The following is a 19,082-nucleotide window of genomic DNA, read 5'->3' on the forward strand; positions in this document are numbered from 1 at the left end:
TTGTAGCTACTAAACTTTAAAAATTATTATAGAGAAGCACAATTAAGATATTTATGAGATTTTTATCAAACAAGGGAAAAACCAGATTGGACCAAGATAGAGCTAGACAAAATAGGGGAGAAAGTACCAGAACGTGTACTTTACAAGTGGGATGAAAAACTGGTGCAATATAGAAGTTCACCAGTACTGCACCATCTGCTCAACATTTGGAAGATGATTCATGTGGAAAGAAAAAAAAAATTACCAACTAACAAAATTATTATTCATGCAAAATCAACTAATCCCTTTCACAAAAGATAACCTTTCCTTTAGAGAATGGGAGAGAAAAGGAATTAAAAGAATAGAAAATTGTTTTGTGGGAAATAATTTATTATCATTTGAACAATTGAAGTACAAATATGGAATAACTCATGGTACAATGTTTGTATACCACCAACTGAAAACCTACTTAAAGGACAAATTGGGAAGCAGACTGAGATTACCAGAAGGAAGCAGCTTTGAATATGTGATTACAGACACAATGATAATTAAAAGATTTATAACAAACATATACATCAAGCTGCAAGAGAAAGAAAATGATGAAATAAGCTATAAACCCAAACAAAAATGGGAACAAGATCTAAACATAAAGATGAAAAATGAAATATGGGAAAAGCTATGCTCCGGAACTATGAGAGATATAATAAATATGAGGTTACGCATGATACAATATAACTGGTTACACAGGCTATATATCACACCCAAAAAGTTAAATAAATGGGATCCAACATTATCAGATAGATGTTTTCGCTGTAAGAAGGAAATGGGAACAACAGTACATGCAATTTGGGCATGTGAGAAAGTGAAACAATTTTGGGAAGATCAAAATCAGATATTAAATAAAATCACAAAAAGCAACATACCAAAAAATTCAGAGATCTTTCTTCTAAGTAATATAAGAAGTAAAGAATTAGGCCTCAAACTGGATAAAGTGCAAAAAAGATTTATTATGATAGCCTTAGCTTTAGCAAAAAAATGTATAATGTCAACTTGGAAATTGGAACAGCAATGGTACATGGAAATGAACAAATGTATTCCATTGGAAAAAAAAACCATATAAAATAAAAAAATAAAGTCACATTATTTGAACAAATTTGGGAACCGTACATGGAACACAACAGAGAGGGCCTACCGCGGACCTCCATCCCCTAGAATGATAGAATGAGAAGAAGATGAAATGAACTGACCCAGTGTGTAAAAGTAGATGGCACAATTTTCTTGTTTATTTTCACTGTGTGATGACATTGTTTAATGGGTTTATTGCATTGTATATGTTGAACATTTAATGAGTTTGGAGGGGGGTGGGAAGGAGGGAGGGAAGGGAGGGGGGAAAAGGGGAGAAAATGAAACTGTGTATATTCAAGAGGGAAATGTTTGTGTGTATTTTGATTAATATGGTAGATAGTGTGAAAATTTTTTTTTAAAAAGGCAGATAATTCTACAAATATGCTACACTCTGTGAAAAGCAATTCCTCCGCAGCTCAGTCCCAAATCTACTTCCCTTGTATCTTAACGCTCTGCCCAATGGCTCTTGTCTCAGTTGTGAGGCTATGCCACATAGTTCAAATCTCAAATACATTCCAGGTTGGTGGTATTAAATGCAACACGCTCTTAGATCACCCCATTACATTTTGCTTCCAACATTTAGTTCAGTTAAATAATAGTAATATGTTAATATTACTAAATATTATGTTTAGTCCTATCAACTCAGAAATGTTTTTTGCAGCCTCTGAAGACTTATGTGTTCGAAAAAGATGGGCCTGGCCACATAATTTTAATCATTTCTTGGGATTAACTAGTTCAAGGGCCTAGTCTTCAGTAATACAGACAGCTTGTTGATGGTGCCCATATCTTTTTATTGCGACCAGTGTGCACAGACATTCTTTAATAACATGGTGAATGAACTGATTTGTCTGAAAGATAGTGTTTATGTTTGGCAATATTTAAGTTTGTCACAAAGTACCTAGTATACTGACAAGAGTTCTTCTGCAAGCAGACTAGCAGGTTATCTTTAGTATTATATACAGCCTTTAATGGAGCACAATTTACAGAGTATAGGATTATAATGAAAAGAAAAATCAGTTAGCATCAAGCAAAGGGAGCAAGAGAGCATCATTATGAGGTTCGTTGAGGAGACTCTTAAGTCATCTTCCTGACAGGAGAAGGGAGAAGTGAGTATGTCTTGAATGTGATGGATCCTTCAATATGTTGGCTGCCTTTCCAAGAGGGGGATGTAGCTGGAATCCACAGAGGGCACAGTTTGGGTTTCCATTCTGAGCTGTATTCACGATCTTTGGTGACTTCTTCCGATCTTGAGCAGAGCTCCCTTACCTCACTGTGATGCATCCAGCAAGTATGCTTTTGATGCTGCACCTATGGATGTTGTTGAGGGACGTGAGGGACATGTTGAACTTTCTTAGTCTTCTAAGAAAGTTGTGGCATTGGTATGCTTCCTTAACTGTCACCTCAACAGGCTTGTCCCAGGTCAGGTCATTGGAGATACTAAGAACATGAAGCTATCTACTCTCTTGGCTTTCATAATGGCTTTGCAGACATCACATTTGGATGTCTTGTAGAAGCCCAAGTCTCTTGTCTTGAATGCCTCTATCCTGGCCTTCACCTTGAGTCAACTTCCTGGTTCACCTGTGATTTCAATTGGGGAACCTCTCACTGGCTTCCAGCAGCTGTGTAGTATGTCAGACCATCCTTGAATGACTTTCACCATTGGGTGTGCCCTTCTCAGCTTCTGTTTATACATTTGGAGTTAGCATCAATCCAGATGATTTGATGTGCCATAGTGTCAGAAGCAGCAGAAGACATACTGATGGAGGAGTTTAGGTAGCTGAGGGTGGCTTATTTGAAGTCCCCAGAAATTATGTGCATCCCCAGGATACATTGTTTCCAGCTTATTGCTGGAGGTGAATATTTGTGAAGGAAGTCAAGATTAATTTTAAATTGTTTACTTAAGATGGTGATAAGATAGTGTTCAGTTGATTGCGAAGGTCGTGGAAATTATTACATAGGATTAGCATAATATTCTAGCATTCCATCTTTTATTAGTATAGTCTGACAGGTATTTCAAAACGTGTTTTTCTCAACTATAAAGATTTCCAAGTTGCATCTATCAGTTCTTGGATATTTTTACAGCATTCCCATGAGTAATTATACAATTAGCTACTGAAACCTTCTTCTCCAACATTAAATAAAGTCGACAAGATGTGTCAGCGTCGAAAGAAGACCAAAATTTAAATTCTATTTAATGATGTTTCAATGACACTGAACAACAAATATTTTCAAAAGCTTTGCTTCCTGAAAAAAAATGGGGATTATGTTCGAAATCTCCAAGCTGAACACAAAGATAATTTCAGATTTTCTGGATCATGTAGGATTTTGGAGAAACATTAAATGAACTTTTATTGAATTTAACACATTTAATTGCTTAATGATGCTGACACATTGCATTAGTTTTGCCGCCGGTTTTCATTTGTACTCAGCATCTGATGCTTCTCCCGTCAATGTCCAACAATAGTCACCTAGTATTGATGGAATCCAGTTAGCCTGATATGCCGTGGTGAAACCTTTCGCCGTGTTCGTCACTGACTAGACCAAGATCAGCAGGGAAGTCCAAGTGTGAAGGTAGAAAATGAATTTTCAATGACATGTTGCAGTTCATGATTTTATATGCTTGAATTGACTTAAAATATGACAGGAAATCACAAAAATAGATTATATGTAGAAAACAGTATGTGATAGGAAACTTTTAAGGTGATTTTCATTTTCAGCAGCGCAAAATCCATAAAAGTGTTCAGGAAGCAAAATCCTAGTTGACAAGTGTAATCAATTCATGTGCTCATATGGGGCTCACTTGGGAAACATGCGGATGGGCAAATAGGTCTGCATGGTGGGCCAAAAGGCTCATTTCGGTGCTGTACAACTCCTTATGATTCAGTGAATCAACCAAAAAGATTTACTTCACTCTCAAGTCCTAGACAGAGCCTGAGCAAAGGTGGGTCAGTTATTTCACACCACCATTCAGTAATTGATCCCAAGAGAACAGAAATTGATTTAGACTTGTAGTAGAAAGCTAGTCCTTCAAACAAAATATGAGGAGAAATTTATTTCAAATTAAAGTTTACAAAATTGGACAGTCATTTGGATTTTTAAAAAAATAAGCGACTCTTAGACAAACACAAAGATGAAAGAAAAATCGAGGATTATAGGGAAGGGAGGGTTTAGTACTTTTTTAAAGGAAGGAATATATGGGTCAGCGCAACATAGAGGGCTGAAGGGCCCGTACTGTGCTGTGTTGTTCTATGCTCTGTTCCAAGTGCCTGGTGATGTTCAGTCTTCATATTGAACAGGTTGGAACAGTTTGTCCTTCTAGGAGGGGACCCAGGAAACATGATTCTGATGTCCCTGTAATCTATTCTATTTCATTATAAACCATAAGCACAAAAATCGTTCAATATATCATAATATTCTTTGAAATATAGTGCAAATCAGATTTGATATAAAGAAAGATAAGAAAAGTAGTGTCAGACATACTTTTGGTAGAAGTTTCATTTTAAGTGGGATGAGAAAATGTTGCCTTAAATGCATTTGAAGTCGCATTCATAAGTTAAGCTTCAAATCTGTTAAAATTCATTTTCAGAATCACAGAAGTGAAATCATTGTGAATCAGTACAGAGCAGCAGTGGCATAATTGTTTCATTTTCAATTGGAGTTCATCCCATGATGTGATTAAGTGTGGCAATGTGGTATAGTTATTTAATAAAACTCAAAATGAGTGTGAAATAAATGTTCTCAATATGGGTTGACCAGCTTTTTAAGAACCTTATCACAGTTTAAAGTATCTTCACTGAATCACTTAATTATTTATTTGCCAAATTCTATGTAATACATTTTTTCATAAAATTTTTTTTGAGATAAATACCAATCACCTCCTGTGTGCCCAGGATGGTCGGACCAATTTGAGAGTCTCCCCAAACCAGCATGGTTGGATGAATCTTGCATTTTGAATGTAGTGTGCACTGCAGGATGAGTGACAAGAACTTTGCAGGGTTATTCTGGAAGCTGGTGAGGTGGTTTTTGTGTGCAGAGCTGATTTAAGCCAATTTAATTTCGAATTACAATGGAAACCTTTTGGTGGTTTGGGGTCTAATTTCTGACCCTTTGTTGTAGAATGGTTGATGATGTTGGAATTTGAATTAACAAAACATAGAAACCAGAAGTAGTTTATCTGATTATTCATTTAATAACATAGTCAGAAATTTATGCAGCAGGCCATCATACATCAGCCCATAAACAAGTAGCAACAATGAAGTCTTTACCAAGTAGCAGACCATAACTCCCAAAACAATTTGAAAGTTATTAAACACGTTGTGACATTTAGCTCAATTGTAAATATTTAGCACAATTTATGAAAGCTTCTTTAGAAATTTTTTCCATCATTTTCTCAAATAATATATTTCTTTTACATATTATTTATTTTAATTTTAATTGGAAGGCCAATTTTGTAATAATCTCAAGTAATTGGGAGAAATTGTGAAACAAAATGCATGCTTCAATTTGATTAATGGCTAAACGAGGTACTCTTTGATTTTATATTAAGAAATCTAGATTTTGGGTCAGAATTATTTGAAGTCTTCATGATAAACAACACAGAGGTATTTCAAGCTCAGAGAGAGAGTATAACAAGGAGAGAGTGTTCCTTCCAAAGCATTGGAGGGAATGAAAACAACCATCCTTTGCTTGAGAGAAAAAAAATACCTTGATATATTTCATGAATGTCTTTTCATATGTTAAAATAAACATTCACCCACATTTTCAATATTTGATGCCAAGAAAGAAAACTCAAATCCTTCTCCTATTGGACGATGTAGCATGCCTTTATCTCAGATTGTTTTTGGGGATTCTTTTTTTCCTGCAGGCGAGGCAGAATTACCACTTATTGATAGTGCAAAAAAAAACCTGTACACATGTAAACGAATAAACAAATGTAAACAACTGATTGTGCAATACAGAGGGGAGAAAAAAACCCAATGTAACAATGCATTGAAGATGTCTACATTGCAATGAAGATGTCCAGGAAGGTGCAAGAAAGAGTGTACTTGCTAACAAGATGAACAAACCACCTGTTGTGCAGCAAGAACAGAAGAATCATTTGGAAAAAGTAAGAGCAAACATTATTGCAACTGAGCTCAAAAATAATTAAATGAAGACAGAAACATTCTTTGAACCAGTGAATTAATTCATTCAACATTTTAATAATTACCAAATAACAATATCCATTTGAAGTGAAACATGAAAATCTGCCGATGCTGTGATTGTAGTAAAAACACCAAAATGCTGGAAAAACTCAGCAGGAAACTCAGCGTCCATAGAAGGTAAAAGATATCCTGTATAACCAATATTTTGGGCAGAGCCCTTCTATATGCTTCAACATAAATATCAACATTCTCACATGCAAGGAATGTGATGCACCTTCTCTACTTGCATGGACCTAGATCATTCAGGACCTGATCTTGATTGTAACCCTAGTCATCACTGAGACAGTTATTCCCTCCCGCTTAAGCTTTTGTGTGTACTCCGCTGAATGAAATACAGCCACTTGCTGATGTTATTTTGCCAGCATCTCCCAATAAAGCTGTAAGAGTACACCATCACCTGCAAGTTCCTCTTCATGTCACACACCAGGTTGCCATCGAAATATTTTGTCTTTCTTTTAGCATCACTCAGCATCACTGAGGGAATGTTCACTAGAAGTTCAAGAAGGTGACTCGTTTTCTGAGCTAATGATAGAGATCATTGTATTGTAAATAAATTAAAAGTATAGTGTAATTTTAAGCAAACTATTAACATGTCCTTTTATGAGACTGGTGCAAAGTACTTGAAAAATTCTTGAGTGTGTATTTTTGCTCAAATAAGGCTGATTGTTATCTTCAGTAATATTAACCTCTGCCATTCAAGAGTGGGCTGAAACTCTAACCACGCAGCTTCTCAACCACTACTAGGAAGTCTAGCTCATAATTTAACCAATTATGGCACAACAGAGAAAGGGGGAGGAAATAATATAAAAAAGAAACAAAAAGAGATTGTAATTAAGTGAGAACTAGAAGCACAAGAAAATTCATCAGAGTGATTGAAACTTATTTACTTTGCATCTGATTTTTTAAAATCTTGATTTATTTTGTGTCCACCTAATAAAAATTTAAAAATGGGGCTGCTCATTTCATTTGCATGTGAACATTAGAAAACCACACAGTTAAGATCTGGTGGCAGAGTTCTAACATTAGAGATGTGATTCATCATTGTGGCGCCAAACACTCCTCCCAATAGGAATAATCCAAAGCCATTGGAAACGAGATCAAGGAAATAAAATAACCCCAAACATAATGCCCTTCAAAATGTAATGGACACAACTCAGGACATCACAGGCAATGCCTTCCCAGTGACCACCATCGAGAACATCTACAGGGAATGGTGCCATCGGAGAGCAGCAGCAATCATCAAGAATCCACATCACCCAACACACTCTGTTCTCGCTGCTACCATTAGAAAGAGGTATAGGTGCTACAAGACTCGCACCACCAGGTTCAGGACCAACTGTTACCTCTTCCTCCATCAGACTCCTCAACAACAAACTCATTCAGAGACTCATTGAAGGACCCTTTTGCCTTTTATTCGGTTTTTTCTCCCCTCTGTATTGCACAATCAGTTGTTTACATTTGTTTATTTGTTTACATGTGTACAGTTTTTTTTTTGCACTATCAATAAGCCTCGCCTGCAGGAAAAAAAGAATCCCCAAAAACAATCTGAGATAAAGGCATGCTGCATTGTCCAATAGGAGAAGGATTTGAGTTTTTTTTCTTGGCATCAAATATTGAAAATGTGGGTGAATGTTTATTTTAACATAAGAAAAGGCATTCATGAAATATATCAAGGTATTTTTTTTTCTCTCAAGCAAAGGATGGTTGTTTTCATTCCCTCCAATGCTTTGGAAGGAACACTCTCTCTTGTTATACTCTCTCTCTCTGAGCTTGGAATACCTCTGTATTGTTTATCTCCTCTTTTGTCAGTCAGAAAATAAGCCAGTATTTTGCAGATTGTACTGGTAATGGTTGAGTAGGTGTATAGTTAGGGTTGTGGCTCTGCTTTGAATGATGGAGGGAAAATTTTACCAAATATACCAATTACTATTGGTTGATGGTTGGAAGTCTTGCCACTGCATAGGTGGTGCCCAAACGTCATGTGTATTACTTATTTTAGATAGGTCCCTTATAGACTAATCACCCTCCCAAGTTGTAACTGGATATACAAATGATTAGTTATGGCAAGAAAAAAAACAATCAGTTGCTGCAAACATTTAGAGAAGATCCATGTTTATATTTTACAAATGATGAAAATAGCACACATGCAAAATCTGTAATGTTTTTAGTAACATTTGATAACAAAGTAAAACATCAACATTTCCATAACAAGTGAAAATAACCATTTAAATGAATGAATGAGTGAACTACTACTAGTAAACAGCTCTGAAAAGAAATTGCTGCATAATTGGACACCAAAGTAAAGACAAGATTATTTTAAAGAACTCTTTTGGAAACAAATGCCTTTCTTTCATTGATCAATGATAAGGAAGAGCATGGATATCTTGAGGGTAGATTCAGGAGGGATGTTTCTTGAGGATAAATAATGTCAAAGAAGAGAAATGTCTTCTCTCAGAGCATGGCGATCCTTTGGAATTATCCATTCAGGAGACTATGAATCCCATTGTGCCCATTCAAAACAGATTAAAAGACTTCTGTGAATATGGTACTAGTGCAATAATATTGTCTTTAAGTTCAGCCACAATTTTGTTGAATAGTCAATGAACTTAAACTCTATCTGTTCCTCCCTCTTATGTCCAATGGAAGGCATATTAAGATCCTAACTGGCATGATAGCTTCCAACGTGTCCAAACACTAATTTAACACCAACCATTACCTGACTCAGTGATAGATTTTTGTGTATTTAATATCCATGACAAACAACAGTGGACCCAGCTCCAATCCCTGAGGCACACCACTGGTCACAAGCTTCCAGCCTGCAAAAAGCCCTCCACTACCACCCTTGGTCTCCTTCAACCAAACCAATTTTATATCTAATTAGCTGGATCCCATGTTATCTAAACTTCCGGATGAGCCTACCCTGAGGGACCTTGCCAAAACCCTCACTAATGACCTCTGTCTATGGGCAATCCACTAGGTCACCTTTTCAAAAAACTAAGTTAAATCCATGAGCCATGATTTCTCACACACAAATGCAGATAGATCCTATTGCACCCCTCTCATAACTTTCCAACATTTTTACATTTTATATCCTTTGGGTTAAATGGATGATTTTCTTTCCCCTCTCGTTGCTTTGAGATACTTTTCTGTATTAAAAGAATATGTTGTTAGGTTCTGGAATTATGGCACTAGTTAAAATGACTCACCTGTGACTCTACCCTTCATGTGGCAACACTTTACTCTCTGTCACTACAAGACAGCATGTTCAATCTCACTATGACTCCTGAATCACAAGACGGCAAAAAGACCATGTTTCAATTCGAACACAAGGCGTTGGGAGCACATTAAATCCTCATTGAATTTCTAAAATGTGGCAATGAGAATCTAAACCCAATCTCCTACATCTAGGAAGAGGAAGAGGTGCCTAGATACCTCAGAGATAAAAGACCCACCGTGAACGGAACTAAAGTTATCAGCAGTAAATCCAAGGTGATCACTGTGCTGTCTACCATGGGGAAGTTATTGTCGGGGTCCTCTTCCATAAGCTGCTATGTGGATTCCCTCCATCTACAAACATAATGGACATGATCTATACATGTGGCAATTTCAAATGAAATGCAGGGAGCAAACAAACCACCATGTGTTGCCTTATAAAAGCCTTTGATTTAAATCAAATTGTGGAGCATCTTCCTCAAATTTGTCTTTCGCAGAAATTTATCACCATCCTACTTTTGCATCGTGATGGTGTGCAACTCAGTCAATAGGTTAGCAACAAATGCAACCCCAATGCATTGCTGAGCAATGCTGCATATTGGCCTCGTCACTTTTATCAATCTTCACCTTTTCTCCATCAAGTTTCTAACTGGAGAGGAAGAAATCTAAATTACTCATTAGAAGGTCTTAAAACTACTGTATGTTGCCTTAATTCTGAAAAAGGTCACTCCAACTTCAGTTGTCCAGTCGCAATACACAGAATATCTTTGTTATGCCCATGTTCAGAGGTCAAGATGTGAGTTGCCATTGACATATTTATTGAATCTCCTTAAACATAACATCACCAGAAAGAGATCTTCCACCAACCAGCCGTAATACACCACACTATCCTTGATGAGATTCGAATAATTCCCATTTCTTGCAAGCCATTCACAATGAAGGCAAATGTTAAAGATGAGGTTTACCATCACTTTCAGTTAGCCAGCAAGCTCTTTGGCCATCTCATTAATGTTTAAAGATCAAGACCTGAAATCCAGCATAAATCTCATGATCAAAAGAGCAGGTTCCATCCTTCAATGCTTGAGAAACTCAAATTACATACAGCGGGCATCTCAAAACACCAGAGATATGGCACATCAAGGCTCCATAGCGTCTCTCAGCTCTAATGATAAGTAAATCAATGTCAGCGTTATCTTCCAGGCCAACCCCACCTAATTATACTCCATCAGGACAGGCCAAGGTGTTCTTGTGGCCAATATTAAGTCCAAAATGGATGCTCTATTCCAAGCATTGATATTGCAACAGATTATCAGGTGGAGAGAGGAAAAGATTACTGTATGTCCTTCAAACTAACTTTAAATGGCCAGAATGGACCCATTTAATCCAGGGAATTTCTTAAAGTGAAGAGCATTTAACATGACACTGAGATGCCCACCCATGCATTGGGAGCTCACCAACTCCTAAACTGCTCATCTATTTGCTTTGCCAACTGTGACAGAGTCTTTGTCACCTCAAAATACTTAGGACTGCTTGAGAATAAATTCAACCTTGATGCTGAGGGACTTCCTTGGAAGATATTGCTGTAGCAATTATTTTAAAATGCTGTAACCATTGGCTTGTGCCAACATAAAAGAAAATAATGTATCTGCTTTTTAAAAAAAAATCAAAGTCCTTCATTATTTTGATTGTCTCCCTTCAACCATTTCTGATCTGAGAAGAACAATCCCACGCTTCTTATTATCTTGAATAAATCTCATCTGAAAGCTTTGAATTTTCTTTCATTCTAGTAGCCATAATTAAACTTGTGACCAAAGTTATGAATTGTTAACTTCCTTTTTTTAATACTGGGTTCCCTAACCTACAAGCCATGGATTTTTAAATTAAGCCATTAATCCATCAAATCTGTTGACGTCCACAAAAAAATCGGAATCTTTAGTGATATGATCAATTTTTGTAAATGAAAAATACCTTGCCCTCGAATGAGAATGCATTACCATAAACACCATTTGAATTTTTCTTTCTGATGGACTTTTAAAAAGTGTTATCACTTTCTTCTCAGACGTCAGCCAGTTAGGCTCAGCCTATAAATAACCTGTAATTGTTCTATAAATATCTCAGAACATTTCTGCCCCCTCTGCGAGTCGGCGTGCGCAAGCTCCAGTTGTTTACTATTGATGAATCAGTGCATTTGGCTAGTATCCTTTATTAATGATAGAATGCACATGTGCTGAGCTGCACAGTCATATTAAAGAGAACTCCAATGTCGGGTGGGTACACTAACAATTCTGCATGTAATTTGCACCCACCTGTTGTGATTTTAAATGGTGCATATTAATTTTATTTTGTTTGCAAGATTATCATCTCCAATTACGTGCATTTGATCCATAATGAATTGAAGAGTTAGTCAATGATTAACTTTTCAAATAGTTAAGAAATCTATACTAAAGCAAGTAGATAGGGGGAAAGCAATGGTTCTGATTTCCTATTCACAAACTTTCCCTTTTTAAGGTCAACTGGAAAAAATGCAAAAATAAACCATTGGAAGAAGTCAAAGGGCCAGAGACATTCTGTTGACGTTTAAGATCGAGATGCTGTTTACAGATCTGATGCAAGGTTGAAATGTCGACAGATACTACCTGACCTACAAAATTCTTCCAGTAGTTTTTTTTTGTTCCAAATTCCACCATCTGCAGCATATAGTATCTCTGATTAAAAACAGTTTTTTTTTAGCCATTACAATAGGTCAAACTTTACTAGTGATGATTAACTGAGAATGTTCAAACTGTTATATAATCTTAATGTGTTGGAGTTTACAATAAAATATGAGATTGGATCATTTTTATGTACACACACACGTGCGCACATACACACCATATAGTATAGATACAGATATATAAACATAAAGCATTTTAGAATTATTATGCTTTATACCTTTATTTAAAAAGCATAATAATTCTGAAATGCATAATATTTCTTCCCCATATATTCCCCTAGAAGATGAGGACAAATGCCCAACTCTATATATCCACGTCAGGGTTTTAATTTTGCAGGAATTGTTCATCTTTCAAATTAAGATATACTTTTCACAGGGATGGCGGGGTCCTTGTGGGAAGAGATGGGGAGAGGCTGTGTTCAAATACACCCAGCGATGCTGTGAATGTCATCTGTTTCTTACTGGCGTCATGGGTGATATAACATCACTTGGATTCTTCTGCTGAGGCCTGCCACTGTTACTGGTTAATGTTGTTTTCCCTCTGGTGACAACACATCAGTTATTGATTTCATTGTCAATCAAAAGAAAATGAGCTTTTACATATGCTTGAATTTGCTAAGTGCAACAGAATGCTCGAGGAAATTCTCTGTTCAAATGATTAAAAAATAATGAAGGGTTTCTTGAAAATGTTATTGTCCACCTGTTGCTTAGTTTCCACATTTATTTCCTCCATATTCTGGTTTTAAAAAGATGACAATAGATTTCTCCCTGGAATCTTCTTTCTCATGTATTTCCTCTGGCTTTAGCATATTTCTGAAGCATCACCAGATTCAAGGATTGTTCATTTCCCGCTGTTATCAGACACCTAAATGAACCCCTAAATAGGAAAATTATGTTGACATTGCTCTATAGCAACCATCTCTCCACCCCTTCTCTCTACCAGTTGATCAGAACTTTGTACTTTTTCAGTGTCTTGTACCACTGGTCTGCACACAAACAACCTCTGTCACTCCATCTTGGTGTATGTGCAACAAACTTGGAACTCGTAAGATTTCAGATTTATTCTCAGAGTATATACATGACATCACATACAACTCTGAGATTCATTTTTCATGCAGACGCACAGAATTACCACCAAATGGTAGTGCAAAACAAACTGCACAGTGTAAACATGTAAACCACCAAAAGAACGTCAACAGGAAACAAATATAAACAGCTGACTGTGCAATACAGAGAGAGCAAAGAAAAATCAATAAAAGGCACAAGTAAGAGTCCTTCAGTGAGTCTCTGATTGACTTTATCCTTGAGGATTCTGATGGTGAAGGGGTAGTGGCTGTTCCTGAACCTGGTGGTGAGAGTCCTGTTGCACCTATACTTCCTTCCTGATGGCAGCAAGGAAGAACAGAGTGTGTGCTGGGTGACTTGGGTCTTTGATAATTGCTGCTGCCCTCCAAAGGCAGCGTTCCCTATAGTTAGTGGGAAGGGTTTTGTCCAGGGCTGTATCCATGACCTTTTGGAGGTCTTTACACCCAGGGATATTGGCCCCCAGACCAGACCCAGATGCAGCAGGTCAGCACACATTCCACCACACCTCTGTAGAAATTTGCCAGGATTTATGGTGTCACACCAAACCTCCCCAAACTCCTGAGGAAGTAAAGGTGCTGACCTGGTTTCTTCATGATGTCATTGGTGTGTTGGGCCCAGAAAAGATCCTCCTAGATAGTGACTCCCAAGAACTGTCATCTGCTCACCATCTCCATCTCTGATCCCCCAATGATCAAGGATAAGATGGGAATACAGAACTTTAAAGTGTTAGAACAGAATAATTTCTGAACTTTATATTTATAATACCAAATGATATAGACTGAAGCTGTCAAAATGCAATTCATGGACGAACAACGTAAAGCTTCTGTTGATCCGGTAATTCGACTATGGAACGGAGGACGTGGGACACCTTCCAGGAATGCAACAGCTAGAGAACTTGAAAGGACGTTTCTCGACCACAGTAAAAACTTTAACCAGTTTATTAACCACCTATAAAAAATTGACTAGTTCAAACTCACAGAAATCCTGATCCCTTTCAGTTCCAATTAATTAATCTGCAGAGCCGAAACTGGTGATAAAAGAGCAATGAGACAACTGATTAATTCATCCGTTTCTCTGGAGTAATTTGAACCAGGTCCATCGGGAGCTCCTTATCCGTCTCCAGAAAACGTCACCAGATTACCCTAGAGTTAAATGATGCATCTCCCACCTCTCTCGATGCAAGGCCAGTCGCATGTAATTAAACATCCTGAACCAGGATTTAGAACCAAATCATTATGAGTCTGCGGTGATAATGTTACAATTAAATCAATGTGGTTATTCTTGCTATTTTTAAAAGCTGTAACATGCTCCTTCAAAATATAAGTGGTTTCTTTATGTTATTTACTACTGTATTTCTCGTGGGAATGGGAGACGTCTGCTACCACGGGAGTATGTCTTCGGATGCATCATACATTTTAAAACCGCGGCTTCTTTGGAATATAGATGCAGTCAATATCTGTCTGCACTGACATTTTAAACGAGAGAAGGGTGGGGGGGGGGGGGGTGCACAGAGACCCGGGTTTAACCCTGACCTCGGGTACTGTCTATATACAGTTTGCACGTCCTTCCCTGTGACCGCGTGGACTTCTTCCCGATGCTCCGTTTTCACTCCAAATCCGAAAGACGAGTGGACTGGTGGGTTAAGTGACCACTATAAATTGCCCCTAGTATTTAGGCGAGTGGTATAATGTATTTTGGGGGTGGAAGCGATTGAGAATGCGGGAGTATGCAACATGAGGATTGATTGATTCGTGTATCGATAGTTGGCACGGACTGGGAAGGGCAAGGGGCCAGTTTACATGCTGGGACGATCCCTTCACGTCAATCAAAACACGAGGTGATAACTCGGGCGAGCCAGCGTCCGTAGAAAATATTTGCAGAGTGTGACTATAAGTCATAGAAATCTCTCAAAGTAATGAAACACTGTTCTGACAACAAGTAGCAACTACTGATAAAGTAGCAAGCTTTCAGAGTGGAAACCTAAAGAATCTTGAATTTATTGGAAGAATAATTCCTGGCGGTTTTAAATTGTAGCTGCATTTGTCTAAGTTTGGAGAGTTGGCTCAAGCCCGGTCGGTGCGCCAATCTTTGACCTGAGCAATGCCGCGTTGTGTCGGACTCTGACCTTCCCGTGGCGACATCGCTATGTTGAACGCGGACAACTCGCCAAACCCACTGGTGACCCCGGCCCCCATCCTCACAGACTCTCAATGGAAAGTTTCCAGGCAGAAAGAAGAATTGCGACCGATTGAAACAGGGGGGGGGGGGGGTGAGTGAAAACGGCCTCCCTTGCACACGAGTAACCCGAATAACCCCCAGACCAGACAGAACGACAGGAACAGCAAGTGAGCTTTGGATATTAAAAAAAAACTCCCACCGGACTTCTCTGATCTTGGGGAATGTCTGATTCTTCGGCCGAGGCTTAAACTTGCTCATTCATGTTTTGGGGCTAGTTTCTAAATAGAATGTTTATTAGTTTAATCTGTGAATTGATTAATTGGCGGAATAGAGTGTGGAACTATTCGCGTTGACGTTATCCAACTTGTTGAACCTGCGCGTTATCGATGCGAACACCAGCTCGTTACTAGTTTCCTGACATAGAATATCTGCGAAGATATGAAGCGTGTGATTGGCTGTAAAAGAGCGTGACGTCCCCGTGTGGCTATAAGTGCACAAACCAAAGCTGCCAACCTGTTTTCGTTAACCACAACTCCAGATGTGCACCAGGGGCACACGGAAACGGGCCACAGGCAGCCACAAGCGTGAATGAGCGTCGACCCCGGGAAGCTTCTGCCTTCCTTGACGCGCTATTGAAATGGGATCACAGGTCACTGGCACGGGGGAGAGTCTGTTGAGCGCAGAGTTGCTCAATGCCAGTGCAGCGCCGGGGACTGAAAACGCTCCGGCCAGAAAGGAGCTGAGCCCCGGCCTGAAGATTGTCGTGAGCTTCGTGATGTCGGTGATCGTGGTGGCGATAGTCTTTGGAAACGTCCTGGTGATAACTGCCATCGCCAGGTTCCAGCGGCTGCAGACAGTCACCAATTACTTTATCACCTCTCTGGCTTGCGCAGACCTGGTGATGGGACTGGTGGTTGTCCCTTTCGGGGGCGTCCGTAACATCACAGGGGTGTGGTACTTTGCAAACTTCTGGTGCGACTTTTGGACGTCTCTCGATGTGCTCTGCGTGACGGCGAGCATCGGGACCCTGTGCGTGATCGCCTTGGATCGCTACCTGGCCATAACGTCTCCGTTCCGATACCAAGTCCTGCTGACCAAGGGCAAGGCGAGGCTGGCAGTCCTGGCCGTGTGGCTGGTGGCGGCCCTCACCTCCTTCCTGCCCATCTACATGGGCTGGTGGCGGCTGGACGACCAGAAATCGCTGAAGTGCTACGAGGACCCCAGGTGCTGCGAGTTCCTTACCAACAAAGAGTTCGCTATCACCTCGTCCATCGTCTCCTTTTACTTCCCGCTGTTGGTCATGATCTTTCTCTACGCCAGGGTCTTCCAGGAAGCGAGGCAGCAGCTGAAGAAGATCAACAAATGTCAAGGCCGCTTTCATTATCTCAATAACAACGTGAACCTTGTCCCGGCTGCGAACGGGAAGTTTGGCAAACAGGGATTGAAAAGGACGTCTCGATTCCTCAACCTGAAGGAGCATAAAGCCCTGAAGACACTGGGGATTATAATGGGCATCTTTACCCTATGTTGGCTGCCCTTCTTTGTTGTAAATATCGTCAACGTTATCTTCAAGGACAGCATTTCCAGCCCGGTCTTTATTTTCCTGAACTGGGTCGGCTACTCCAACTCGGCTTTCAACCCGATGATTTACTGCCGCAGCTCGGACTTCAGGCACGCCTTCCGGACGGTGCTGTGGGGCTGCCGAGACACGCTGCCCTCCACCCAACACGGCGGCTGTTCGATCGCGCTGCAGAGCGACGAGCGCGCCGACAACGGTTGCCCCCTGCCCTGCAGGCTCGAAGGGTCCGCGTCGGTCGCGGGCACCCCTCCAACATGCAGCCCCGACACGAACGGAAACGATCGAAAGATGCTGGATTCGGTCATCTGAAGCTTCGCCGAAGATAAGGCACCTGGACAAGTCAGTGGGACAAAGTCGCTTTTGCAAAAGTGGCTTCGGCCACTTCAGTTTTCATCCATTCACCTACCTCATGACTGCTGTGCAAAGACGATGCAATGTGGTGAGACCTCCAGGCTGAAGAGAGAGAGAGCAGACGGATGAATGTTGAACGTGAGCATTAGCAGTGAATATCTAAACGTTTACAGCCAGCGTCCTGCCCACCACTCGAGCATTTCCCTTCGCACTGCTCGCCTTTGAATGATAAACGGGTACTCTGTCTGTGAGCAAGTTGGCAAAGCTTACTTTAATGAAGTTTTTAAAAAAGTGCAATAGAGTGAGATTCCCGCGAGTCTCCGAGCTGTGTGTATCAAGTTGCTGTGACCGTGGTCTGTGATCAGACTGACCTGTGCTGTGTGCATGTGGGTGAGACGGCGGGCGGTATTTGTGGGCGAAGAACAGTTGTCGATGAAAGCGTGTACCGGAGTTTTAAGAACCTCGTGCATACAATTAAGGAAACAAATGGAGAATTCCTTCATGTGTTCACGATTTTTTAACAAAAATGCAAAACAAACGCGCGCGTTAATGGGCCGGTGTGTCCACATGTTTGTGCGTCCCTGTTGCCTGTGTGTTGACTTGTAGTGATCTTTAGCTGCATGTGGTTCTCGTTACACATTCAGATCCACGTTTCGCGTTAAATGAAGGTAGGTTTGCCTTGCAATTCGCATGACATGAATGCTGTCACCATCAATACTGATCTCAAAACCTTTCAGGTTTTCATAGCTAATGGTTAACTAATGTGAATCTCTTTTTAAAAAAAGCTATTCCACCCTATCTTGGTTTCCTGTGGCATTGTTTCGTTCCTGTATCGAGGTGTTGGGAGCGGATATTTGTGGGTTTATGTGCAATACAGCTCGGTTTTTTTTAGCGCTGAATTGGCATGGAGCAATTTAATGTTTACTTGATGTCCTGGTCAATATATTTTCGCACAACGTGAAGACAAAACATAAAGTTATTTTGGTCTTTCATATGGATTCTATTAAGGGAAAACAAATCAAACATTTTGAATATTTATTATTTGGAGTAAATGTTGACTGTTATTCGTGTATAAATAAATATATTTAAATCACTTTTCTTTGAGCTGTTTGTTTCCAGTAGACCATCTCCCACTGCTATTAACATCTGTTTCATTTAAAGTACCTCAGATTGTGGCTAAAATTTGGTGAAATTGCACATCATGAGGTGGATCCAACATCTTTCTCCCACTGGAATATACATATTTGTGTATTGATCTTAATAATGAATTCAAACTCGGCATCAAATCAAACAGCTATGAATATAAGAAGATTGTGTTTGCAAACTCCTCTTTCATCAGAAGCATTAATAAAAAAAACAAGTCAACTTGGTGAGGTGAGAGCAATTCTACTTCATGAAAATGTCAACCAACATGTATCATGAGAGCTGATCAGACACACGCTCTTTTGTTGGAACTGCAGCTTTGACTGCAATTGTAGTACCTGCAAATTGAGAAAGGCTTCTCTCACTACTACTGCCTTTAGATTGTGTGGTAAGGCAGCCATAATCTAAACTCAGTAGTCCTATGGAATCAGCACGAAGCACGAGATTCCCTACTAATGCAAACCTCACTCCATTCCACCAATTAATCACTTTTTAATGTAAGGCTGAGTGG

The 19,082-nt window shown here is 39.5% G+C and overlaps 1 protein-coding gene across 9 annotated transcripts in view; it reads left to right on the plus strand.

The window, feature by feature from the left end:
- Positions 1-16,005: 16,005 nt before the first annotated feature.
- LOC138743429 (beta-2 adrenergic receptor-like) overlaps positions 16,006-19,082 on the plus strand; it is a 98,626-nt gene continuing 95,549 nt past the window's right edge. For 8 of the 9 annotated variants that reach the window (XM_069898808.1, XM_069898811.1, XM_069898807.1 and 5 more), the window contains exons 1-2: positions 16,006-17,566; positions 18,590-18,802. In XM_069898808.1, coding sequence (XP_069754909.1) covers positions 16,136-17,386 — 1,251 coding nt within the window. In that variant the 5' untranslated portion in view covers positions 16,006-16,135 and the 3' untranslated portion in view covers positions 17,387-17,566; positions 18,590-18,802. The remainder of the gene's footprint in view (positions 17,567-18,589; positions 18,803-19,082) is intronic. The other variant, XM_069898812.1, reaches the window with a different exon arrangement.

Source organism: Narcine bancroftii, chromosome 9, assembly GCF_036971445.1.
Source record: "Narcine bancroftii isolate sNarBan1 chromosome 9, sNarBan1.hap1, whole genome shotgun sequence".
Lineage (NCBI taxonomy): Eukaryota > Metazoa > Chordata > Chondrichthyes > Torpediniformes > Narcinidae > Narcine > Narcine bancroftii.